At 45.4% G+C, this 27,889-nt stretch overlaps 1 protein-coding gene across 7 annotated transcripts in view; it reads right to left on the bottom strand.

Annotated features, from left to right (window-relative positions):
• RAP1GAP2 (RAP1 GTPase activating protein 2) overlaps positions 1–27,889 on the bottom strand; it is a 185,617-nt gene that overhangs the window by 28,854 nt on the left and 128,874 nt on the right. For all 7 annotated transcript variants that reach the window (XR_003001888.1, XM_024735479.1, XM_024735490.1 and 4 more), the window contains 8 exons: positions 27,378–27,590; positions 26,066–26,169; positions 16,726–16,804; positions 15,899–15,952; positions 13,123–13,206; positions 7,662–7,762; positions 5,438–5,567; positions 2,992–3,147 (listed from right to left, as the gene is read on the bottom strand). Coding sequence is in view for 6 of the 7 variants with exons in the window: in XM_024735479.1 (XP_024591247.1) it covers positions 2,992–3,147; positions 5,438–5,567; positions 7,662–7,762; positions 13,123–13,206; positions 15,899–15,952; positions 16,726–16,804; positions 26,066–26,169; positions 27,378–27,590 (921 nt within the window). In the remaining variant the exon portion in view is untranslated. The remainder of the gene's footprint in view (positions 1–2,991; positions 3,148–5,437; positions 5,568–7,661; positions 7,763–13,122; positions 13,207–15,898; positions 15,953–16,725; positions 16,805–26,065; positions 26,170–27,377; positions 27,591–27,889) is intronic.

Here is a 27,889-nt window from a genome sequence, read left to right as displayed (position 1 = left end):
GCCCACAACAGGGAGAGCCCCCGGTACCGAAAAAAAAAAAAAAAAAAAAAAAAAAAAAAAAACTTAAGCTCTCAGCCTCAATTTACTCCCCTGTAAACAGGGCCAATGGAGGCCTGCCTGGCCAGAGGCTTGGGAGAATTCAAGAAGACTGCTCATAAGGGCCTAGCACAGTGTCCAACGCAGATCAAATAAGAGGTAACCACTGTCACTCAATGTTTTTTTTTTATTTTCCCTGCTGACCTGCACCTAATAAAGTATACCTGAAATACTAGAGTTCCCCCAAACCACTTTCTAATCCACACACACACACCCCCCTCTTTCTCAACTCCCCTTCCTTCCCCTCCTCAGCATGTCAGAACTGGAAAGAGCTCAGAGATTGCCTACTCCAATTTCCTCACTTCACACAGAAGGCAACAGAAGCCTGGAGAGGGAAGGAACTGGCCCAAGGTCACACAGCAGTCAGGTATAATAAAGTATACCTGAAATACTAGAGTTCCCCCAAACCACTTTCTAATCCACACACACACACCCCCCTCTTTCTCAACTCCCCTTCCTTCCCCTCCTCAGCATGTCAGAACTGGAAAGAGCTCAGAGATTGCCTACTCCAATTTCCTCATTTCACACAGAAGGCAACAGAAGCCCGGAGAGGGAAGGAACTGGCCCAAGGTCACACAGCAGTCAGAGGCAGGGTCAGGACCAGAACCCCAGATTCTGGAGCCTCTCGGTCTGGGACACTTTCCTGCACATTCCCACCCCTGTCCTTCACACCCTTCCTCTTCTTCCCTGTTGTTTGTCCTCCCCACTGGGAGCCCCCTGGGGCACTGCCCAGCCCCCAAGGAAATCTCGCCCTCCTTTGCCATAGCCCCTAAGCGCGCAGGGGTCAGCTAAGGTCCCGTGTCACCTGGACCCCCCCCCCGAGGGATCTAACCACGTCCTCCTCAGCCTGCCCATCACTGGGGTGCTGCTGGGGCCGTGGATGGACAGAGCTCTGGGGAGCACCTTGAAAGGCTGATCTCCCTCCCTGCCCTCTGCCCCCCGACCCAGCCCCACTCACAGTCTTGCCCTCCAGCTTCGATGTTTGCCTGGCAGGCGGAGCCCAAGGTCCCACATCACAGGGACAGCCCCGCTCTCCCTGTGAGCTCTGCTTCTCACCACCTCTCTGAGGACAATGCTTTCCCCTGGACCAGAAACAGTGGCTAGGGAGACTTGGTAAAGACTTCCAGCATCAAAGCTGGAGGTGGGGTGGTGCTTTCTTGGATCTCTGATCTTTCTCTTTCGTATTTTCCTACTCTACAAAAGCTCTTGGAAAGTGGAGAGGCAGTTAGCTGAACTCCATTTCCTATCAGGAACTAAAAGCAAATACTAGACGTCCACGAGAGGCCTCATTCTGCCGGCAGAGGCCCAGCAGATGAGCCACACGTACATACATGACTGCCTGGAAGGCCTTGGGTGCCCTCCTATCACACAGCTTTACTCTGAGGATCCGTCTCTGCCACCGCTGGCTGTTAAAAGAACCAGGTGGCTGTCTGAGTGACCCACTGGCTGAACTGCCTCACAGCCTCTTCTGTCCCTTCCCTGAAGCTGGTTCTTTATGTCACTTCCAAGTGCCCACACAGTAGGCACTGAATGAGGACACTTGCTTCCACCAACAAATTAATCAACCCGTTGTTTGAAATGAATGTCCCCGTTGGTGAAAGCCTTGAAGGAAACACCCAAACCATGGCTTCTCCAACTTTTCAGCTAAGACTGCTCAGTGACACAGGAGGATGAACGTGGGCATATAAAGGAATCAGCTGTCCTCAACAAGAGAGAGTGGGGTTTTTTGGTTCTGTTTTGGAAGCCTCCCATTTGGCTTTAAAGCTGATGTGAATTTTGCACTTCATACACCTGGGTTTGTGCTGATATAACAATCATATAACATCATTTTTCTTTCCAAAAATATTCAAGCAAAATTGATATGCTGGAAAGATGGCTATGAAGTGGTATGGCCTCATGAACCCCAGGGACCAGCATTGGCCTAAGTTATTATATAGGAAACATTTCAGGCCTATGGTTTCCTCTTCCAGGCTCCTTTTCCCTCTCCCTTACAAAAGTGGTTCCTAACACTGTGGGGAACAGGGAGTTCTCTGAGAATGTGAGCTGTGGCTTCTCTCCCCAGAAAACACAAAGAAGCATGGGAACACATTTTGCACTTACCTACAAGGAATACATAACAAAACCTATCTAACATCCACTTTAAAAACCCTGCCTCAGTCTATCTCCCTTGGGTCCCACGCCCCCCAACACCACTGTGATACAGAGAAACTGTTACCCAAGAGGTTGGAATTGTTCCTCATGGAGAAGCAGAGGAGAGGGTTAGTGACACAGCCATCGGGAGGGGACAGGGTGAGGGCAGCTGACGCTCATCTACATCCGTGAAGATTCTGAGCCAGTGTGAAAGCCCGCTAAATGGGTCAGGAGGTTTAGACCCAGATGCTCACAACCCCACCTCCCTGGGAGTCTTCAAATTAAGATCATTTGCCCAGAATGGCTAAACCAGAGGGGCCCACCCAGCGGCCAGGGTCTACCCTGCTCTCCACCCTTCTCACCATGAACATCTCTCCCTTTCCTTCCTTCGTCTGTCACCGCTTTCTTCCTCTCCCCTTTCCTGACAGTCCTCTCCACTTTCTCTTCTCTGCTCTCCTCTGGCTCTGCCTCGCTCTAGCAAATGGCATTACCAGATTCCACCTAGGGACACGGGGTGCTTCTCAACCCTTGAGTTAGAGGCTGGGAACCTGAAGGCAGCAAGATGGATGAGGTGACCTCAGAAGGCGCTCTCCAAGAATCTAGCTCGCAAACCCCAGAAACCCGAGAACTCGTGGGAAATCTATCACGTTTCGGAGGATGGTCTGAGGAGCCACTGAGACGTGGTGTTGCTCGATGTCGCTGATTCCATGAAGTGTGGTGAGGTGCCTGGGCCCACCACCTCCTCCGACGGGACTTTCTCCTTACCTTGTAGGATGGGGTCTCTGTGCCCTCGTTCTCAGCCTGCACAACAATGTAGGCATGTAAGAAGTTGGAGGCAATCATATCTGGGACAAATGGTGTGTTTTCTTCTTGGAAGATGATGGCCACAATGTCATTCCCAATGTGTCTCTTTCTCTGGAGCTAATCAGAAAGTGTTCCATTGTTATAAGCCAGTTAGGAACATCTTGAAAACAGAATAGGTCTATATAGGAAATTCCTCATTATTCTATCGTTATACATAAACCCCAGAACACTGAGACCTCTCTCTCCAAGGAGCTTTTTCTTTCAATCTCTAGAAGCCACTAAAAAGGAAAAAAATGAGGAAAATGTCTACGTTGTCAGGAAGAGGCTGGCAAGCTTCTTACTGAGCTCTATAGTACGTAGAGGTAGCCCTGACTCAGGACTCGCGGAGACTAGTTAAAAAGTGAGGCCGGGGACTTCCCTGGTGGCGCAGTGGTTGATCAAAAAAAAAAAAAAAAAAAAAAAAGTGAGGCCGGGTTTTGCCCTGGGAGAGCTTGTAATTGATCTGGGAGAGACACAAACACAGGTGGAGCCACCTGAGAACACTAACAAAGCCACCAGCCAGCAAATACTAAATCAGCCACTACCCACAAAGTGCCTGACACTATGGGGGCGGAGAAGAGGGCAAAATCAAAGGCCTGGTAGCAATCTGAGAGGGCTTCCTGGAAGAGGAGACTGGGAGAGAAGGGAGTGCTTGATGGAAATGTGGATGATCAGGAAGGAGGGGGCAGATCATCCTATACCAGAAGGGAGAAGAACCATGCTCAGAGAAATACGGGCAACCTGGCTTGGTGGAGGTCATGGGGGAGAGAGAAATACAACTCCGATTCAGCATCCCAAGCTCGGCCAGGTGCTGTCACAGGTGGTCTCAATCCCCAAGCACCTACTGTGTGCCAGGAACCATACTGGGCTGTTCCCATGCAAGATTTCAAATGTTAAGGCCCTCTCGTATACCAAATCCAGGCTAGGTGCTTACCTACACTTTGTTCCTTTATTAAACACCTACTGCACGTAAGCTCTGTTTCCCACTGAGTTTCTCACTTACTGAGCACCTGCTGTATACTAAGCCCTGTGCTGGGCACTTTTACAAATTGTCTCACTTATGGCACACACATCATCCTATTTCTTAGGAAGAGAAATTAACATGTATTCAGTCCTTGCTGAGAGCCAAGCTCTGTGCACATCCCACTTAACAGGTGACACTGAGAACAAGCCAGGCAGGGAACGGTCCTCAGTCTTAGGCTGGGGCAGCGGGTGAGGGAGGCCGCGAGGGAAAAGAGCTGAAGGTAAAACACTGCGAGAAAACCTACTTTGGGCACAAAAGGAATCCTGCTCCTATTTGTTTCTGGAACATTCAGTAGTTATTTTAGAGCCAAAATGCAGTCTCCTTTGCCAATTTCCTTTTTTCCTAAGAAGCTAGGCACTATGTTTACAATATTACATCTGTGCTCCCTCCTGGGCTCCCTGCTCAGAAACAAATGGGTCCGAGTTTGGTGAAAGGCCTAGCTTCCTTCCTTATCTTCCTGGAGACTGAAATGGTACAAAGAGTGGGACGGGGCAAATGGGACCACAGCCAGGGACCAGCTGCTGGTTTCAGGGCTCGATGAGAAAAAGAAGCCAGGTCCTCCCCAGGGATGTGCAGCTGTCAGAAGCAGCAAATGAGAGGGAAAGGAGGGATACACTGGAAGCAGAGGTCTCATTCAGGGTTCTCCAGTCAAGGAAAAGGCTGGATTCCTGCCCACGGCAGGTGTCCTAAGAGGTAAGGCTGTATGACTAGACAAGCTGGAGAGGGGTGTGGGGGTGTCACATGCAATAACCAGCTTGACGTCTCTGGGCCAGGAAGAGTGGCCTGGACAGTGAACAGACATGAGGTAGGAAGCCTGCCACAAGCCGGGCATTGTACTGAGCCCTACAATCAGAACCTTATGTGATCCCCACCACAACCCTCTAATGTACGTGGTGTTATCCCCATTTTACAGATGAGGCAAATGAGGACACAAGATTACCAGCTTGCCCAGAGTCACATATCCCTCAGTGGCAGAGCTGGCTTCAAGCCACCACCTGTAGACCACGTCATGTACTCTTTATCACCAGCCTACACGATCAGGGCACCTGGGCTCTGCTCACAGCTCTGCCCCTGATCACCTGGGAAACAGTCTTTTAACCACTGTTTCTGCATCAGTCACAGTGGGATAACCAGGAGCCCTGTCCCGCCTCCCACACAGGCTGCTGACCTGCGGCCTTGGTGGAATAACACAGTAGTTCAGGTTTTGATAAAAGGAACAAAGTTGAACAGACGGGCTTCTTGATTATGAAAATGGGGAAGGCGGCCTCGGTTCTCCAGGGAGACCAGACGCAGGCTTTCACCTCACACGCCCCAGGCTCCTGAAGCCATCCTGAACCCGGTTACCTGCTGGGTGTCTCCCTCGGTAAACGGCAGCTTTGTGGAGACGTGAAACATGATCTCCCTGTCCCGGAATACCGTGTACACTGATTCCACCCCCGTCTGTCCATGGGTCACATCCAGGCCTCCTCGGAAACTGTCAGGGGAACGGGAAAGTGCCAGGGGAAGAGAGAGAAAGAGAGAGAAGGGAAGTGGGCAACTTGGTACAATCTTCCCTAAGGACACGGGGGCAGGAGAATGAGAGAAGATGTGGAAGAGTTGAGGGCAGAGAGACTAGGATTCTGGGAAAGCAGATAAGGCTCATCTTCTGAGCAGATGAGCCCTGACTTCTAACCGTAAATTACTATTTCAAAGACAAAGGCAGGACCTCCATTCCAAGCCTTGGCTGTGTCCCCTCCGCTCCATGGGAAGAGAGGTCGTCCATCCATCCACAACCCCAGACAAATGCCGTCCCAGCTGCTAGTGGCCCCCAAGGCTGGGCATAAGCCTTTGATCTCTGCAAGGCTGTGTCCAGGTCCTCAGCCCAGAGCCAGGGCAGCCGTCCATCCTTTTGGATGGTGGTGAGCCCCACAGGAGTATCCGGAGTCAGCGAGAAGAAGGAACAGATGCTTGACGTCTACCCAGCCAGTCCTGGATATGGAGACCCCACCACAGCAGCTGGGAGGTATCCAAGGAGGTCCCTTCTCTGGCTGCCTCCTTGCAGGCAGGAAAAAAAAAAACGCTAAGGAACTGGGTGGGCTTCTCAGAGCTGCCCCTCCTTCCCTTATAGAAATATGGCTGCTAGCCATGGCTCATCTTCTTCAGCAAGGAGAGTGGGATACATGTTCCTTTAAGAAAATGAAATAAAACAGATCCTGAACATCAGGTCCCCCCAACCTCAAGCACTATAATACAAGCCAGAAATGTGCTCAGCCCCACATGGCGGAAAACATATGTGGCCAGGAGTTAGGTCCATTCAGGTTCTAGACCAGCTTCTGCCGCTAAGTCAGCACATGACCTCGGGCATATCGCTTAATCTCTTCCAGGCCTCAGTTTCCTTTCTCTTGAAAATAAAGGGATAGGATTACATGACCTCTGGGGTCCTTCCTGGTTTTAATATACTTTATTTCATCAGTTGCAAGATGGAACATTTTTTCCCATTTTAACCTCTCTGAAATCAGGATATATCTTATAAGGATGGCATCTCAGAGCCAATGGAAGGTGGTATAATAAGAACAATAGCAATGACGACCAGTGCTTACTGTGCGTGGCGCTGGCCTAAGTGCGTCACGTGCACTATCTATTTCAATTCTCCAGCAGGCTTGTGGGGTCAGTACTATCTTTGTCTCCCTTTTTACAGACAAGGAAACTGAGGCTTGCAGAGGCTAAGTCACTTGTTCAAAGTCATAGAGCTAATTAGTGGCAGAGATGGGATCTTGACCCACGTGTGACTGGCTCCAGACAGCGGTGATGACCTTGAAGGGGGAGGAAGAGGAGGAGAGAAGGGAGCAGAGGCAATAAGTGATTATCAAGCACCTACTGCATGCCAGACACAGAGCTAGTGCGTTCACACGTGTTAGGACATCCTGGTAATGCGGCTGCTGAGGTGGGAAACTGAGGGCTCAGCCGTGTGCCAGCCACAAGGCAGAGAACAGGCTGGCCAGGTCCGAAGGCCCTCCCCAAGCGTTGCCTTTGTCAAGGAACATCAAAGGCCAGAGCTTTCCAAGAAATAGCTCCAATATTCTTTCTGTCCGCTTAGAGAACCACACACTGTTGCATAGGTTCCTGCCAGAGGGATTACGGTATTTGCACCAAAACTCTTAATTAACCATACTTTTTGTGTCTTATCTAAAATGGGTCATTTCCCCCAAAACTACATAGGGTCCTCTTTCCGGAATGCCTAGCAGGTGAGTGACCTGCTCACCTGGAAGGGAAGGTGGATTCATTTCACTCTCAGTCTGAACCAACTGTAATTAGGAAGGCAAATCTCAGGTGGGACGATTTCATCATGCATCCTAAGGGCCAAAGTCAATGCCTTTCAGACCATCTGCCATTCAGGATTATCCCCTGTACCACCGAGTCCTTCGAGGTGCAATCAATGAGTGTCGATCATTTGCTGAAAAATAATCCCATGTTCCTTGTGCGTGTTGTTAACTCTCACATGCAACCCCCTGAAACTCTGCAGTCAGTCCTCCCCCTTCCTCTAGGGCCTCATCAATAGGGGCAGAGCCATCACTTGGCTAAAACCCACCCTTTGAAGTCCTGCAGCGTGATGGTGTCTCCCAGCAGGTCTAAGAACTCCTTGAAAGCTGGGCTCTCCTCACTGTTCCCAAACAGCTCCTCCTCCAGGGTCTGAAAGAGAAACAGAATAAGGGGCAGAAGTTCAGAAAAATAAGCCTTCTCGTTGCCGCCAAGAGAAGGAATGTGATTGTCCAGATACCTGGTCCCTTTCTTCCTTTCCCCATCCCCCTCATTTGCCATCCAGTGGCTCTGTCATCCACGGGAGGAAAGACTAATAGAGGCTCACTCAACAGAGCTGGATTTGGGGGGCTGGTTAATGAGGACTTTCTATTTGAACCAAAGCTGCTGCTCAGTTTAAAAAACAAAAAAAAAGGCAAAGCTGAAGCAAAGAATTCTTAGACTTGATACCAAAAACCAATCCAAAAATGAAAAATTAATGGTTGGACTTCTGACAAAGAACTAGTATCTAAAATACATAAAGAACTCTGAAAACGCAATAGTAATCAAAACCACAATGAGAGACTTCCCTGGCGGTCCAGCGGTTAGGACTCCACACTTCCAATGCAGGGGGCACGGGTTTGATCCCTGGTTGGGGAACTAAGATACCGTGTGCCACGAGGTGCAGCCAAAAACAAACAAACAGACAAAAAAAAAACAAACCCACAATGAGATACCATTCACACCATAATCAAAAAGAAAGACAATAAGACGTGTCAGTGAGGATGTGGAAAAATCAAAACCCGCTTACGTTGCTGGTAGGAATGTAAAATGGTGCCATCTCTTTGGAAAATAACCTGGCAGTTCCTCCAAAAACTAAGCATAGGGCTTCCCTGGTGGCGCAGTGGTTGAGAGTCCGCCTGCCGATGCAGGGGACACGGGTTCGTGCCCCGGTCCGGGAAGATCCCACATGCCACAGAGCGGCTGGGCCCGTGAGCCATGGCCACTAAGCCTGCACGTCCGGAGCCTGTGCTCCGCAACGGGAGAGGCCGCAACAGTGAGAGGCCCGCGTACCGCAAAAAAAAAAAACAAACAAAAAAACTAAGCATAGAGTTACCATATGATCCAGCAATTCCACTCCAAAGAATATACTCAAGAGAAATGAAAACAAAAGTCCATACAAAAAAAACTTGTACACGAATATTAGTACCAGCATTATTCATAATAGCCCCAAAGTAGAAACAATCAAAATGTCCATTAACTAACAAATGGATAAACAAAATGTGATATATCCATACAATGGAATATAATTCATCCATAAAAAAGAATAAAGTTCTGATTCATGGCACAACATGAATGAACCTTGAAAACATTATGCTAAGTAAAAGAACTAGACATTGAAGGCCACATGTTATGATTCCATTTATATGAAATGTCCAGAACAGGCAACTCCACAGAGACAGAAATAGATTTGTGGCTGACAGGAGCTACAGAGTATGAGGGTGATGGGAGTGACTGCTAATGGGAATGGAGTTTCTTTTAGGGGTGGTGAAAATTTTCTGAAGTTAGCGGTGATAGTTGCACACTTCTGTGAACATACTACAAACCACTAAATTGTACACTTTATTGAGATATAAATCACATGCAATTGTGAATTGTATGGTATGTCAGTTATACCTCAATAAAGCTGTTATTTAAAATTTTTAAAGTCAACAGTAAAAAAAAACCCAATTAGAAAATGGTCAAAAGACATGAACAGTCATTTCACTCAAGAGGATATGCAAATGGCAAGTAGGATGTTCAATTAGAAAAGATGTTCAATGGCATTAGCTGTTAGAGAAATGCAAATTAAAACCATAATGAGATCTCACTACACATCTATCAGAATAGCTCAAATGAAAAATAGTAACCACACCAAATGGTGGCAAGGCTGTAGAGGAAATGGATCACTCACACATTGCTGGTGGGAATGTAAAATGGAGCAACCACGCCAGAAAACAGCGTGGAAGTTTCTTACAAAACTAAACATATAATCACCACACAACCAGGCAACGGCACTCCTAAGTATTTATCCCAGAGAAATGAAAACTTCTGCTCACATAAAAACCTGTATATAAATGTTCACAGTGGCTTTATCCATAATAGCCCCAAACTGGAGACAATCCAGATGTCTATCCCTCAATAGGTGAATGGTTACACAGACTGTGGTACATCTAGGTATACCATGGAACACTACTCAGCAGTGAAAAGGAACAAACCATTGATACGCTCAGAAACGTGGATGAATCTCGCTGAGTGGAGAAAAGCCAATCCCCAAAGGTTATATATTGTATGATTCCTTTTATACAACATTTTTGAAATGACAAAGTTCTAGAAATTGGAGAACAGATCAGCGGTTGCCAGGGGTTAGGGACTGGAGCTGGGGAAGGGAGCGTGGAGGCAGGAGGGAGGTTAGCATGGTTATAAAAGCATGAGCCACACCAGGATCCTAGTGTTTGGTGGAACTCTTCCGTATCTTGACTGTGGAACCTACATGTGTGATAAAATTATATACGATGACTCACAAATGGATAAACAAAATGTGATATATCCATACAATGGAATATAATTCACAGACATGCCACAAATGAGTATGTGTAAAATTGGGGAAGTCTGAATAAGATCTGTGGATTGTATCACCATCAGTATCCCAGCTGTGATACTGTACTATCATTTTATAAGACATTACCTTTGGGGGAAACTGCATGAAGGGTACACAAGATCTCTCTGTATTATTTCTTATTAATACAACAGCATGGAAATTTACAAATATCAAAAAATTAAAAGTTTAATCATTTTTTTAAAAATAGAAAGCAAAGCTGAAAACAGGAGCAAGCTCTGCAATCGTGACAGGCTTAAAACACTGAGTGGCCCTGCCTGATCAAAAGGTTCTACCCACAGTGGCAGGCTCTGCAAACAGCTGAAGGCTCTGCAAACACCCATAGATGGCAATGAACAGCTGAAGATGACACAAAGACACTCCAGTCTGTGCAATCCCTTTAAGGAGGAAGTCTCCAATAGGTGATTCTTTAACATCTCCTTCATGCCTGCTTTATAAGAAGAAAGAACCGACCTCAGGTTCTAAGCCTTCAATAGGAAACAGAGTCTAGCTAGATTTCAATAACTTAATTTTGTTTTTTTACAGTATTTCTTTTTAGAATTACCTTCATTTCATGCAAGTGATACTAATTTCCCAGTAAGAGTAGTGACATAAAATATCCTTTAAAAATTGAATTTAAGGTGAAAGAAAACTTTAAAGAAAAGTAAGTAGTTAGTGGTATAGGTGCAATAAAAAAATGTAAGGGTAGAATGACATGATCTTGGATGTGGTTTGTGAACGTCTAAAATTTGGGAAACACTGCTTTCTAGCAGGGGTCAGCAAACTATGGCCTGGGGGCCAAATTGGGCCCGCTGCCTATTTTTATAAATAAAGTTTTATTGGAACATGGCCAGGCCAATTCATTTAGTATTGTCTACGGCCGGCTGCTTTTGAACTGCAAAGGCAGGGTTGAATAGTTGCAACACAAACAGTATGGCCCGTGAAGTCTAAAATATTTACTATCTGGCCCTTTACAGAAAAGGTTTCCTGATGCCTGATCTGTCACATGCCACGAAGGCATCCCAACTCTAGTCCAGCATGCTGTATGCCCCAGGTCATGAAGCTAGGGTTCGGGAGAATAGCTGCTTCTAAGCAACATACATCTTCTCCTGAGAAAACAATCCAGCTTATGCTCTGGGGTGTGCACCTCTCTCTAGGAATTACACCCAGATTGGTATTACTGTCTTTATTTTTATACTGGCCTTGAACGTGACCATGGACTCAGGGGAAATGTTCTTAGTCGTTACTGTATCCTCCACAGGCTTAGCAAAGTGCCTGACGAACAGATAGTTAGATGGGGTTTATTTATATCCTAAAACCAGCATAGGGCTTTCACGCAACAAATGTTCATATATAATCCCCCCAATGTAGGTTTGCAAAACAACAATCCAAATGTTTTAAGAAAAGACTTTTATCTGCCGGGGCGACCCCACCTTGCCTCAGCGGTGTCAGGTACATAAAGAACATACAGACTCCTTCAGACTCCTTCTCAGAGGTGGATGGTTAATGTTCAGTAATTATAACTCTGCTGGAATATTGGACTGTAATCACCTTATGAGATGTGCTTTGGTAAATTTCACAAGCAAGGAACTTTAATTAGTGGGGCTGTATTATCAGAGCTGTACAAAATAAAAATGCAGTATGTGAAAATAATTAGAGTGGCTACTTGAATAATTCCCTTGAATTATAAGATTTATCTGTGCTGGTCTTTCAGCTCCACAAGCCTTCATTAATCAGAGTGTTTTTAAGTGAACACATGCCTCTTGTGGTCTAATATCTTCAGACAAGGAAGTCCGCCATCATCCAGCTGAGAAACACACTGTCACGCAAAAAAGATGACACAGATAATATTGAAAGATATTATCGACCTACCACTCACAGGGTCAAAACTTTGATTCATTCATTCATTCACATAACGAAAAATTGAGTGTATTTATATAAACACCCCATGCTAGGTTAATGGATGATACAAAGACGAAATAGGTGTGGAACCTTCTTCCATACAACCCAGATGAGGAAATACCGGTGTGTTTAGCAGACGACTTCTCAGGATGCTAATAAAAGTTCATGGTAGGAGGATAGAAAGTTTGTGGTCAAATATGTATGGGAAACACTGAGTTCAACAAAGTTATAAAGAGTTCTCTACTCTGGGGGTTCTCAGAACCTTTAAAATGTTCCCACACAACTGACCACACCCACCTCCCTGGAACTCATCTGTTCACAGAGTACCTCACTGGACTAGTGTCTCATGGAACGCACTTTGAGAAACACCATTCTGGTCAACTGACACCAAAGCAGCACGTGAGTGCTACAAGAGATAGAGGAGTACTATGTACTGGCAAAATTTTTAACAACCTCCTCTCCAAAGACAGAAAACAGAAGCCCTGGTGTTTGCCCATTTCCATGGTGTGAATACTTCCATCGTGGCTGATTTCAAGCTACTAGGGTGACATCAAATGAACACAGAGCTGGGCAGAGAGCATACAGCTGATGCCAGGACACTACTCAAGTCTGGGGAGCAAAAGCTAATTCCCAGCCAGGAGAGTGGTGGGCAAGGAGAAAGCAGCCTGTGCTCATGCATTCCCTCCACCCAGTCCGACTTTTCTTGTGACGAACAGCTCATCGTTAAATATAAGTGGAGGGAGCCAGGAAGAATTAGGATTCACTGCATGAAAAGCTACATTACCATTTAAGGGATCCGCAGGCCTTTTTGAGAGCAGCAGCCCACCTTGAAGATTCTACCACCTCCAGTCTAATTCATATATGAAATGTGGTCACTGTGTTCAGAGTATTTAAGAACGTAATGCAGGGCTCCTGTGCTTGGGGGATGGGAAAACAAAAGTCCCCAGGGAGAAACCACAGGATCTAGTGACCAGTATGGATTCGTGATGCTTACCTGCCTGGCTTTTTGATAAATGACCCCAAATTTGAAGGTGTTGTTGACGTCATGCTCATCGTAGGACACGATCATTTGGGAGGCCTGGAAAATGTGGGAAGAAGAAATCAGATTATTAACTTGGAGGCAAAATGAGGAGGCAAGTGGAAGGGGAAGCACCCATTTTGGTGGAGAACATGCCCCCCTGATATGAAACATCCACACAGGGAGGAAGAGAAAGGGTGAAGTCCAAAGTACACGGTCGAGATGCAACTCCAAAGGTCTCAGCTGTTCCCAGCCCCTAGGCTTCCGCCAGTGGTGACCAAACCTCTGGATCACCCATTCCATTTCCCTCCAGATATGCCAGCCAAGGCCTGGACACACAGGCAGTCCAGCAGGACGCAGGGAACTGACTTTACCCCAGTGTTCTATCTGGGGAGTAAAAAGGGCAGCTGGGACCCCAAAACCGGTCAGCGAGGATGATGCTGGCTCCAATTCCACCTCTAAGCAGCAGTGTGATTTTGAGCAAGGCACTGCTCCTGCCCAGACGTCAATCCCCTTTGTCCATAAAATAAGAGGTCTCTAAGGTGGAACATACGCTAATTCAATATGCAAAGAAAAAACAAACAAAAAAACCCTGACCACTGGTTCCATCGAATTTTCTATTGTGCTTCAAAGAGTTGGTCAGAAACACTAAGCTCTCATTTTGAATCCACTGCTTTCACCTGTGCAGCTTTGAGTGAGCCACTTAACTTCCCTGGGCCTCAGTTTCCTCATCTGTTTCTTTATTATTATTATTATTATTATTTTGCCATGCTGCACAGCACGCGGGATCTTAGTTCCCCGACCAGGGATCGAACCTGTGCCCCCTGCATTGGAAGCGCGGAGTCTTAACCACTGGACCACCAGGGAAGTCCCACTTCACCTGTTCAATGAAGACGTGTGGCTGTGAAGATTCAGTGAGATCAAGCACATGAAGTGCTGAGCACACAGCAGCTATTATCATCATCATCCATGTAAACCCTCCAGAAAGATCAGAGTTGGACCAGCTTGTTAGGAAACACAAGAGTTGGGGACTATTGGGATGGCCTCTGCAATAAAAAGGAGGGATTCGACCACATGTTTTGCTACAGGAAGAACAAACCAGGCATGACTTTTTGGCCAGAGTATGTGGCCCATGTCAGGTTGTCACCCCTGACATATCTCTGTGTGGCTCTCAGCCGCCTGAGGAAATGGACACTTCTCAGCTCCCCCTGGAAGAACAGCGCTGCCCGACCCCAAAGGGCGCCCCCCACTCCCGCCTGGGATGAGTCAAAGGCTTGGAGCAGTTGCCCTGCCCGGGAAGAGGCACCCGGTCATGGACACCTTCCAAGGAACATTCTAAACTCTGTGAATTGTAAAAACACACACACATCTCAGCCAGATTAACATCCCAGCCGGACGAAGCAGTCCTTCCAATCTAGAAAACATGAAAATACAGCTGCTCTCCCATTATTACCAGAGCCGGAGGCTTTCCAAGCTATAGAGAAAACTGCAAAAATGAGAGTCATCAGGTTCTCTCAGTGGCTGTGATTTGACAACAAAAATTGCCAAACTTGTAGTTAAGTTAGGGCTTTATGATGGGGTTTTGATGTTTGGTTAAACCTCACAAATTCAGCTTTAATTATAAAGGGGAGGGCAGTCTGAATGATAGAAAATATTCCATGGAGCACAGCATCTTACTGGGAAGCGCCTACAGATGCTCGGTGGGGGGGAAAGAGGCATCTGAGAGAAGGGCTCTGGCACATTCTCTGTGCAGGAGAGGACCCTGCCATTAGCTCAGCCCCCGCACGGGGCCAAATAGTGTGTCAAGCCCAATTGTGAAGATATGAGGCTTCATTCCAGGGGGTTCTGGGTATCCCAGCCAGGACAGGACCCCTCTCCCCTCATCAAACGTCTCACCTCCTGGTTCCTGGCTGTCAGAACCGGGACTCGGAATGGACTGAATCAGCGCCAGCCAGCCTGCCCCAGCGAGCCCCAGCCGGCCCACGGTGGATGCTTGGAAGCGCTGCCCTGCTTCCACGGCCTCTCCCCAGGCCCTGCGGGCTCGTGAAGCAGCAGCCAGTGCCCTGGGTCTCTTCCTATGGCCTATTTAAAGCGATTCACTGTCCATGGGTGATTAAGTCCTCTCATGGCATAATTGCTCTTGAGCGGGCTTGGGAGTTTGTTTGGTTATTATCGCTCTTCTCCCCACCCACACCCCGACATCAGAACTGGGGTTAAGTTCAGGCCAAGCCTAAGGAAACTGTTAACAGAGAACCAGCCAAGTTTATTAACTAGGGGGCCGGCGGAGGCTTGTAAGGCCTCAGACCTGTAGTAATGTTGGCAACAGGGAGCCGAGGTCTGGCCTTTTATTTCTTAGTGGGGTTCTGTCTTCTGCCCGCCTCGCCCCCTTCCTGATGGCTGACCAGGTCTGCAGCAGCCCCCCAGCTAGAGGCAGAATCACTCCCCAGCCCAGCACTGGCCTCAGGCAGGTACAACCAGACTGAGAAGCTGCACCACTGCTCCCCGTCTGCCACCTCCACACAGCTGGGGACCAATTCTAGCGGGCTGGGGACCCAGGCATGGCTGAGGACGGGTTCCCAGCAGATCAGTTTGTGAAGGGGTGGGCAGGGAGAGGGGGAGACATGGAGGTGTATCACGGAGACGCCGCAAAACCCCCCAAGATGCAGAGAACTTCCCACAGAGCCCCAGGCGTGCAAATCCGTGCCAAATGGCAGAGCCCTGAGCAAGGGTCGGGGGGGGGGGAGGTCCTCACCTTGGGGTACAGGACAGGGTTGAATTTCAGCCCCACTGCGTCGTCACAGAAAGCCTAAGCACGGAGAGAGAAACACACAGCTCAGGGGCCACATCCACGGAGGGCACCTGCGCCCACCAAGAAAAAGAGCGTGAGGCCAAGACCCGCGGGGCTCAGGGGGCCTGGGGTCAGATCCTGGTACTACTGCTCACTCGCATGTGGTCGGGGAGTCAAGGGACCTTCCGGGGGTTTCCTGCTGAAGCGAGGCCACCGAAGGTATCCGACACAGTTCTGCCTGGCGTTCCCACTCCCAGAGTGTGGGTCCAACCCCACCCAGCTGACCATCCTTCTCACCCCGCTTTGATCACTCAGTTTCCAAGTTCCCAGGACCCCAGAGAAGTGACATGGGCCCCTCCACCAGCTGATGGCTCCTTACCTGGGGGGGCCCTTCCATCTCAATCAACAGCCCGGTCATCCCTCAACCCAACCGTCCTCGGCTGTGAAGTCTCCCCAGCTGCCCCCTCCCCTCCCTCCTCCTCTATTCTCCAACCCTGTCTCTCCATTTCTCTTGTCTCCTGAACTAGCTGTGAACTTGGGGGCAGAGACCATGGATTATCCTGTGCCCTGATCAGCCTCAGCAGCGAGGATGAGATGGGCAAGGTGTAGAGGAAAGGGGGGCATCCGCCAACCGCTCCCCGCAACCGCATCCGTGCAGTCAAGGGCCCAAGAGGACAATGGCCTTCCCCTCCCCAAGGGCAGAGCCCACCCAGGACGAGCCTCCGCCCCCACCCCAGAGGCCAGACCTGGCCTAAAAGAGGAAGCCACCTCCTCTCAGTGTCACCTTTTACCTTTGCAATCTGAGGGACACTGGGCAACTTGCTCAGTCCGGCCAGGGGGATCCGCTCATGTACTGTCTTCACTTTGGACCTGCACACATGGATGAGGATGAGAAAGGGGTGTCCACAGAAATGGAGTCAATGAGGAAGGTGGCTGAGGTCACGCCAGGCCACAAGGCAGGTACTTGCTTCACGTCACCCTGGGTCAGACCTGCCTCATTCCGCCCAACCCAGGCATTGGGCGCTGCACTCAAACTGGAAAATGGAATGCTACTTAGGGACCCCATGGGAAATGGATACTCAAAGAACCTGCCTGGTACAGCTGACTGCAACTGAAATACAGAAAATGCAAATAGTTACCTTCAAGTTCGACATTACTTTTTTGTTTCTTTGTGGATTTTTTGTGTTCTCCAGAAGAACTGGGCAGAGCTTCTGGACATATTTGGGTCTGACATGCAATTAAACCTTTATGAAAAGAAAAACTAATATTTGAAAATCTGTATTCATGTAAAATATAGATGAGATGAAAGTTGCTTTATAAAGGGATTCACCATAAGGCTAAGTTTAGCCTGTTCCCCTGATTCATTCAGCACATTATGGAAGTGTTGAATTCTACTGAATGCTTTTCTGCATCTGCTGAGATAATCATATGGTTTTTAAGCTGTTAACCTGGTGGATTACATTTCTGTTGAGCTATATTTTCAATCCACGGGTAAAACTCCTCTTGCTTATGATGTATTATTTTTTTCATATCCTGCTGAATTTAATTTATTGATTTTTTTTTTTTTTTTTGGTTGGTACGCAGGCCTCTCACTGCTGTGGCCTCTCCCGTTGCAGAGCACAGTCTCCGGACGCGCAGGCTCAGCAGCCATGGCTCACGGGCCCAGCCGCTCCGCAGCATGTGGGATCTTCCCGGACCGGGGCACGAACCCGTGTCCCCTGCATCGGCAGGCGGACTCTCAACCACTGCGCCACCAGGGAAGCCCAATTTATTGATATTTTATTTAGAGTTTCATATCTATGTTCAATAGCAACACTGGCCTATTTTATTTTCTTGTACTTCCCTTTGCAGGTTTTGATATCCAGGTGTTACTCCAGCCTCGTAAAATGGCTGGTGAGCATCTCATCCTTTGAAATAGTTTGTATACCATAGGAATTTTCTGTCCCTTAAAGGTTTGCTAAAATTTGTCTGAGATTTCACAGACAAATCTCTGGGCCTGCTGTTCTTCGTTGGGAGGATACCTGTGGCTATCAATTCGGTTCTTTTTTTTTTTTTGGCTGCTTTCGGTCTTCATTGCTGTGCAGTGTTTCTTTAGCTGTGGCGAGCGGGGGGCGGGAAGGCACCCTTGTTGCAGTGCGCGGGCTTCTCACTGGCTTCACTTGTTGCAGAGCACAAGCTCTAGGCACATGGGCTCAGTAGTTGTGGCACACAGGCTTAGTTGCTCTGCGGCATGTGGGATCTTCCTGGACCAGGGCTCGAACCCGTGTGCCCTGCATTGGCAGGTGGATTCTTAACCATTGCACCACCAGGGAAGTCCCCCAATTCGGTTCTTTAATGGTGAACATTGAGGTTTTCTACTCCTTATTGAGTCACTTTTCGGAATTTATGGGTTTTTTCTATAAAATTATCCATCAAATGCATTGATATAAAGTTGTTTTTGGTATTCTCTTAAGGCTTCATTTCTATTTGCAGTCGTGTCCCTTCCTTCATTGTGGAAATAGTATCTGTTTGTATCTTTTCTCTGTTTTCCTTAGTCAGCCCTTGCTGGGGGTTTAGTTTATTAATCTTTTCAAAGAGATAGCTTTTGGTTTTGTCTATGACCTCTATTCTTTTTTTATTTTTGCTTTCTACTTCACTAGCTTATTCTTGCCTTTTTTATTTCTTTCCTTCTATTTTCTTTGGGTTTTTTTTTCTACTATTCTTTTCCTAACATCCTGACCTGCATGCTTACACACTGAATCTTTCTTCTTTTTTACAAATGCATATAAAACTATACATCTCTCCCTAAGTACCACTTTAATTGCATCCCACACATTGATAGGTAGTATTTTCATTGTCAGTTAGTTCTAAATACTTTGTCAGTTTTCTGCGATTTCCCCTTCAGCACCTCAGTTATTTTCAAGGGTTTTCTTTATTTTTTTAACTTTCCAAATATATGAGTTTTATCTTTCAGTATTTTCATTGTTGATTTCTAGTTTAATTTTTGTTTATTCAGGGAACATACCCTATATATTAATTATTTGAAATTTGCTGACTTGATACGTGGACTTCTTTTTCATGTTCCATCTGAGCTTGAAAAAGAATGTATCTTTTTCTCTTTTGTTGAGTTCAGGAATGTATGTTACAAGATCAAATTTGTTAACTGTGCTGTTCAAATCTTCTATATCCTCACAATTTTTTGTCTGCTTGGTCCATTGGAATCTGAGAGATGTTACTGAAATCTCCCACTATGAGGATTTGTCTGCTTCTTATATTCCTATCAGTTTTTGCCTTTTTAAATTCAAGACTATGTTACTAAATACAAGTTCATGACTGTTAGATCTTCCAGGTGGACTCTTCTTTTGATCATCATGTAGGCTGAGGCCTCTGAGGGGCCCAGTAAAGGGCATCCTTCTCTGCCCAAGTTATGAACAAATACAGAAAAGAGAAATTAAAAGTAATTTGGGAATTAAAATAACTCCTTTGGCACTGATAAAGGTGAAGAGGAAGCACATGAGCTTACTGTGAAGGTGCAGTGGGTCTTCTGATTACACCCCAGAGTTACCCACACCCACAGGCAGTGCTGGGCAGGGGCAAGCCTCCTCTCGTGGGGTCTGCTCAGGTGGGACTTACAGTACAGGGAGCAGGGGGAATGCCCTGAGGGCAGCTAGCTCCAAGAGGGAAAGGGAAAAGAACACAGCTATACACATCAAGTTCTTACTCCCAAATTTAGCCTTGTATCAAGGGGGTGAAGAGAGCCAGGGGTGCCACACAGAAGTGTTCCCTTCACAGATCAAGAAAATCAGGAGTTGGGAAGGATTCCCAAGTTACAAAGGAGTGTTCCTTTTATCCCTACTAACACTTTCCCCCTAAAACTCTATTTTGCCTGTTGCTCACCAGCTTTCTTGGTTAGTATTTCTCCAGCATATCTCTTCTTATTTCTTTATTTTAAATCTTTCCATGCCGTTTTTCTTTAGACATGTCTCTTATCAAGTAGAGTATAGCTGCATTTTTAGTTCAATCTGATAGCCTGATATTTTCATAGGCTAATTTATACTTGTGATTACTAATGTACTTAGAATTACTTTTTATCATTGTGTGTTTTTAATAACCCTGTGTTTTCTTTTTACAGAAGTTTTTGTAACTTCTAATACGTATTTATATTTTTCCAACGAACTCTAAACTTACTTGCTATCTCTCTCCTAAGGAAGGAGGGGACACAATAGCTACTGAACTCTTCCCTCCCACTGTCCTTCCTACATTTGTTTATAAATTTAATTCAAGAATCCTTTTTTAAAAAAAAATACTTCCTTTCTCCAGTCAGTAATTAAACTCATCAACATAGTTTACCTATTTCTTCTCACTTTTTAGTTGCATCTTTCCTTTTGGTTTCTCTTTTCTTCTAGCTGAAGTACATCCTTTAGTAATTCTTTCAGGAAGAGTCTGTAACTGATATATTCCCTTCATTTTTAAAAAATATCTGAAACAGCTGTCTACCACCACTTTAAAGATATTGTCCCATTGTCCGACGGCTGATAAGAAGTCTGCTCTCAGCCTAGCTGTCATTCACAAATAATCTGTCTTTATCCTTAAGTATCTTTAAAATTTCCTATTTATCTTTGAAGTTCTAAGGAAATCTGTTCCTTACAAGTTTCAAATAACTACCTACAAACCATCTAGTTCTAGAAACTTTTTTTTTTTTTTTTAGATCTAGAAACTTTTGGAGAGATCATTCTTTGAGAACTTTTTCAATTTATTCCATTATTATTATTGAGCCGGTCAGGTTTTTCACCTCGTGTTAAATTTAGTAATGCATACTTTCCCAGAAAGGCATCTGCTTCAAATAAAATTATCAATATAATAGCATTGGTTGAATATCTATTAACGTCTATTGTTAAACTGTTTGATCTTCTTTACATCTGTGGTTATATGCCTTCTTAATGCCTAATTTTGTGTATTTTTATTTTCTCTTTTTATCTGTATTTGACTAGCTGAATAGTTACCTATTTTGTTCCCTCAACAGAAGTTTATCTTTTTCTAGGCTATAAATAAATCTGTAGTTTAGATTTACTTATCAAATCTCATGAGGTTTTTTATTTCTAATTTATTTGTTTCAACTTTAATCTTTGTTAATTCCTTCCTCTTACTTTCAGTAATAATATTGATAATAATAGCAGCTACCATTCTTGAGTAGCTACAATGTATCAGGTTCTGACACAAAATATGCATTCAATAATTTTAAGGTGGATACTACCATCACCGTTTCACGGATAAACAAACTGAGGCACAGACAGGTTACTAACAACAACTTACAAATATGATTCTTTCTTTTTGAATAAGGAGGCAATTAATTTTCTTCTAAGTATAGCTTTGGACACAACCCATAAGTTTTTAGATGTAATATTTTAAATGTCATTATTTTATAAATATTGTATAACTTCAGCTTTGATTTCCTCTTTGGCCCAACAGTTATTTAGGAAAGTGTTGAGATAACCTACTTCTAAGTGGTTAAGTGAGTTTTTTAAACATTACTGTTATTAATTTGTAGTTTTACTGTCAAATTGCAAGCAAATATATCCAGCAAAGTGTCTGATTTTTAAAATTTATTTAGATTTACTCTGTGGCTCAAAACTCTGGTTCCTAAATCTACTGCTATCAAGAATGATCTGTAAGATTTTTAAAAATAGAAATTTGGGCTAACAATCCTTTTTTATAAAAAAAGGAGCAAAGCTTATGAACAGACAGTTCACAGAAAATAAATACATGTGATCCTTAAATATATGAAGAGATGCCCAACATAATTCAATTAAATTATTATGAATTTAAACTATATTAAAATACCATTTTTAACTATCAGATTGGCAAAAATCCAAGTTCAAATTTATACAGCTCCTACCGAAGGCAATTTGGCAAATCTATTAAAATACACGTGCATTTATGTTTTTTGTTTTGTTTTGTTTTTTTGCGGTACACGGGCCTCTCACTGTAGTGGCCTCTCCCGTTGCAGAGCACAGGCTCCGGACACACAGGCCCAGCGACCATGGCTCATGGGCCCAGCTGCTCCGCGGCATGTGGGATCTTCCCGGACCGGGGCATGCACCCGTGTCCCCTGCATTGGCAGGCGGACTCTCAACCACTGCGCCACCAGGGAAGCCCGCATTTATGTTTTGACCCAGCTATTTTACTTCTGAGAAATTATTTTAGTCCATACAAATTAACATTTGTACAAGGTTATTCATTGCAGCATTATTTGTGATACTGAAAGACTGACAATGGCCATTAATAGGGGATCTATTAAATAAATTATTTCACATTCAGGTGATAGAATGCTGTGCAGCAGTAAAAGGAATTAAGAAACTCTTTATGTACTAATATGGAAAGAACTCTAGATATATTGTTAACAGATGCAAGTTACAGAACACTAGGTTCTACAGAATGCTAGGGAAATGAGGAAATGGGAAGATATACAGTTATTCATGTCTTTATATATATTACATATTTATATTCAAATATATATATGTATGTATGTGTTATATATGCGTATATAACACATATATATGTGTATATATATTATACATATGTTATATATAATTGCTATATATATGTGTATATGTTATACATATATAACAATTATATATATAACTGTTATATATGTATAACAATTTGTTATTTTTTTAAATGGTTGGAGCCTAGAAGTCTAGGTTTTGTTTTAAAGCCCTATCTACCTTATGATCAATTTGTGTAAATATTCCATAGACACTTGAAAAGAAGCAGAGATCTCCATGAGAGGATCAAAGTTTGATAGCCAAGTATAGGTACAGATACATATAAAGATACATATATACAATTGACATAAATAATATTAATGAGATTATCCATACCCTCTCATTCCCTACCCTAGTTGATGTCAAGTGGTAAGAAGTATGTTAAAATCTACCACTACAATTGTATTCTGCCAATTTCTCCATATTTTAATCACTATATATATATGTGTGTGTGTGTGTATATATATATATATATATATATACACACACACACACATATATTATGTTAAAATATATACTATTAACAACAAAAAGGTTCATAAGATATCTTTGCTGTGGATTTTATCTTTCACAAATAGACAATGGCCCTCTTTGTCACACTGATTGCTTTGCCTTAAATTCTGTTTTTCCATATTAATATTGCCCACTCTGCTTTCTTTTCGGATTTGATTGTTATAACTTTTTCTCAACACTTTTCTTTTTAAATATACAGTCACTTTCTTTAATAAAATTAATTGATTGATTTTTTTTTTCCCCTTTGGAGAGATGACCCAAACTGAGAATCTTTTCTGTGTAATAGTGGAATTTAACTAATTTATATTTATTATACATCATCTATGTACTCAGACTTATTTCCATTATCATATTTATTTATTTATGATTCCTCTATTTTCTCTCTTTTTCTATAATGGGTACGTTTTCTTTGTCATTGATTTTGTCTGATATTTGGTGAGTCTTTTTTTTTTTTTTTTTTGCGGTACGTGGGCCTCTCACTGTTGTGGTCTCTCCCGTTGCGGAGCACAGGCTCCGGACGCACAGGCTCAGTGGCCATGGCTCATGGGCCCAGCCGCTCCGCGGCATGTGGGATCTTCCCAGACTGGGGCACGAACCCGTGTCCCCTGCATCGGCAGGCGGACTCTCAACCACTGTGCCACCAGGGGAGCCCTGGTGGGTCATTTTGATCTTCAGATTTAAGTCTTCAATCAGCTTAAGAACATCCATCCACATGTTTAATTCCTGTTCACTATCCTCCACATTCATTATAATTTTGCTTATCATTTTATAGTTGTTGTGTTTACCTTTGAATTATGTGAGAGCTTCTTAAGCTTATTCTCAATATTACTAACTGGGTTTCCACAAAGTAGATTCTGCTCTTTACTGTTTGTAATATCATTTAGAATTCTTCTTGGCCATTTTTAGTTTTTTTATATTATTTCCTTAATTTAACCAGCACATTCTTCATATCATTCTATTGCCTTATTTAATCTTTTGTCTTTAAAACAGTTTATTTTTTTCTAGAAGTCTGCCGAAAACACAAAGTTAACATATCTAAATTTTACTTGGCTTTTTATAACAAATCCTTTTCAAAGCTTGGTTATTTCCCTACCTTCTAAATGCTAGGTTATACTTTTTTAGATGCAGAATCTTTTCTTTCACCAAACTATGAGGGGTTTTTTTTTTCCCCTCTCCTTCTTCTTTTTATATCCAAACTTGAAAATGGAGACATCTACTCAGGCTTGTTATTTATCTCCAAACTGTTAGTAGATTCTCCTTGGCAACTCTCATGGCACACACAGATGCTGTTAGAATACTCTCCTCAGATTTTAGGCTAGAGAGCTGGTTGTTATAAGACATCAATTAAATAATCCAGAAGCCTACAGGGAATGAGGAAGAAGCTGGGACAGGAGTCACTGCCAGCAGAGGAATTTCATCTCTGCATAATTTCTTCTTTGTGCCTGGTAAAGTTACTAGGCTGTGGGACCAATTTTTTTATGTCTGGTTTTCAATTTGGCCATTACTCTGGGTACACGATGTGATTATCCAACTTCCTAGCTGGTGAATGGCTTCTCTCTGCCACCCCACTCGCTGGATTTCTGTTTGGGAGAGCCACATTTGAGCTTGGGCTCCCCAGGGCACTGATTTCAAATGCTATTGACCCCAAACAACAAAAGTGGTTCCACGTAGAAAGACCCCTGACTGTTCCAGGGCTCACCCTTACTTCTAAACAGCACAGAATTGTCCCCAAATCTCCAGTTTCATAAATTCCCACACTACATTGCTTTCTAAGGAAGAAGCAATGGGGTTCAACTCTCAATATCACCTACATTACAGTCCTAACTACCCCACAGATGACAACAAAAAAAAATCATCAAAGTACATTGCGTGCTGGGCATCTTTCTCTTATTTTTAGTTCAGGTGCAGTATTTCAGATAGGCTATATACTAGAAAAAGAGGGTTAGATCCTTGTGTTCAGTTATCTTCTTAACTCAGAAATTCTACCCAACCTGGGTCTGATTTTTATTAAGAAAGGAAGTAATTTTCTTTACAGAGGTTCACCTAGCTCGAAATCCTATTAGGAGACGGGGATCCAGGTATTACTCCCTCAGAAAACTGGCTCTAGTGATTTAATGGACTCTTCCTTGCCTTGCAAACATCATTTCTAGCCAGGTGAACCTCAGCAAAGAAAATTGCTTCCTTTCTTAATAAAGAGCAAACCAAAATTGGATGAGTGCTGACAACTTCCTTGTACCAGCCCCCTCGCCTCACCTCTCCTATAGCAAGGCTATGTGTCCCTGTCCATCCCAAATTTATCTCAAAATCTGGGCAGAAAAAAAAAATGTTATTGCTCTTTTCCAAATACCTTCAAGGACTTCCAATTAGATTCACAAATATGGACTGGGAGCGTGACAGGCTCATGGCTAAACACCAGCACTGGTCTTCCTGGCTTCTCCACCAGCCCACCAGGGACAGAGATAAATAAGACAGACTCTGTGCTCCCACAGTGTCCTGTGTAAATCACTAAAATAATACCTGCGCCACATATTAAACTCCTCCGTGTTCCTCTCCATTAGACCATAAGCCTACAGAGAACACAGACCATCCCTCTGTCATTATTGCAAAGGAGGTTCTACAAAACACGTTAGTCACACCAAACAGAAACCAGTTCCAGTTCCTGCCCTTGAAGAGGTCATATTCCAGAGAGAGGTCCCCAGCTTAGCTGTGAATCAGTGCTCCCGTTGTGACCACGTCTCGGGTGCACACAGATGCTTTGGGATCTATTTTCCCTGGCTGCACACCGTAGGTAGTATTCTGGCAAACCCTCTCCCGGGACAGGTTGGAGTTGCATCTCAGCAGGATAAGCCATCTTCCTCAGAGTCCCAGTCCCCACAAGAGAGGCAGGTTGGGGTGACCTTGAACCAGACACAACTCTGACTCCCACGATAAGCCCCAGGCATAAACACCTGGTCTCCCTGCCTGGCAACTCAGACATAGCCCCAAGGTTCCGGCCAGGTCTGTTTCCCCAGCACACCCAGAGCAGACTGGTCAGACTGGTATTTCTGGGTCCTGGCCACTAGAGGCGTGGCCTCTAACAGTGCAGAAGCCCCACCTGAGAATGATCCGAAGGTACTCAATACCATCCGTCTCCTCACACTTGATGGACAAGAGCAAGTTCCCCAGACTGCTGCCGGTACAGTAGAAGTTTAGATGATCCTAGAGACAGAAATCAGGTGTTAGCGGGGAGGAGGGGACCTTCCGGACATGTTCCCCCAAGTCACCTCCTTCACCAGGAGTCAGAAGCCCCACAGCAATGAGGAAGAGAAGGATGCTACTGCTGTGGCTACTACTGGTGAAGATGGGGGGAGGGGGGAGGAGGGGAAGAAGGAGAAGGGTCACAGTAAGAGGCCCAACTGAGTCCCAGGATGTGCCAGGCACTGGGCTGAGGGCCTAAGAGCCCTCATCTCCTTTAACCCTGACTACAACTTTATGCGGGAGGAAACATCATCATCCCCACTTCACAGATGGGTAAACCAAGTTCAGAGCTGTTAACTGTCCAGGGTCACACAACTAATAGTGAAAGATCCAGGGTTCAAACCCACACCTGTCTTGACCAAAGCCCAAGTTCTTCACCGCAAGATATCGAGTCCACTTCCTTGCTTCCAGGGGCAACGCTTGCCAATTCAGACTACTTGTGGGAATAAAGCCAGGAGGTTCACTGGCACCTCTACCCAAGGGGAGCCAGGAGGTCCTCTGGACAGTGGGTCTCCTCCTGGCCCAGGGAGCCCATACCAGACGGGCCATATCAGGATGCGGCCCTCGAATCTGTACTTTAACACATTCCCCAGGGGGTTCTGATACAGCTCCTAAGACTGCAAAGCTGCCTTAGGCCGGAGATTTCTGGAATCTGCCTTCGGGACTTCCAGAACCTGCCAAGTCTAATGGGCAGAATGTATTTAAAGAAATGTAACTTTGTCACTTTTAAGCCATCAGAGGCTCACAGCACATCATCCAGTACAAGTACTCAGGGGGACCTGCTTGAATGAGGACACGAGAGACTTGTACCATTCTGACAGAAACAGACTTCCAAGGTGTGAGAATGTATTTGTCCCTTCCACCCTCCTCCACCCCCAAACACTACCCATTCCATCACCTCCTAAGATATTTGTTGGGGGAGATCCCCACCCAGACTCATCACACCAAGAGCCTTCCTAACTTCTGCACACCCTCTGTCCGCCCCATCCCTGCCCAGGAGCACAGCCAGTCAGACCTCTCCAACGAGGACACAGGCAGGCAGCAAGGACAGGGAGGGCGACTTTGAAGAGGACAGACAGAGATAAAGGGGCAACTGGAGAGGAATGCTGGGTTCCTGGGGCCCTCCCCCTCCAGCAGCTGTTTTTGCCCCCGGGCCCCCTGGGCCTCACCTTCCCCAGGAAGTGCCTGCGGTAGGCCCTGGCTTCACCCTTGCACTCGAGCTTGTAGCCAAACGTGCTGGGGCTGAGGTTGTCCTCTTCCTCCTCCTCACAGATGCTGCTGCCCAGGGAGGTCGGCGTGCTGACGTTCTCAGGGTCCTCAATCCAATAGCCCCCAAACTGGGGCAGGACGATCAGGGGGTATGGGCCTCCCTTCTCCACCACCTAGAGGCAGAGGGAGGGTCTTGCACTGCAGCCTGCCCTGGGTCTGCAGGAGGTGTGCCCTCCAACTTCTGAACTGCTCCAAGGAGGGCATCCCGTCTTTGAGGCCAAACGCAGCAACATGAACCCCTCCCCTAAGCCCTACAACGTCTCCAGCTTCACCAACCCCGTAGTTTCAGAGGTGCAAAGCTTGGATGGGTACCCCCAATTTAAACAAAGGGAAAGGTGGCAAAAGGCCTCAAGCCCTCAAGTACCAGGGCCAGGGTTCTCTCCCACGTGGGGTGGGGCAGGGACCATCAACA

This window comes from Neophocaena asiaeorientalis, unplaced genomic scaffold (genome assembly GCF_003031525.2).
Source record: "Neophocaena asiaeorientalis asiaeorientalis breed wild unplaced genomic scaffold, Neophocaena_asiaeorientalis_V1.1 scaffold129, whole genome shotgun sequence".
In the NCBI taxonomy this organism is placed as follows: domain Eukaryota; kingdom Metazoa; phylum Chordata; class Mammalia; order Artiodactyla; family Phocoenidae; genus Neophocaena; species Neophocaena asiaeorientalis.
This window is presented reverse-complemented; position numbering and strand designations above follow the sequence as displayed.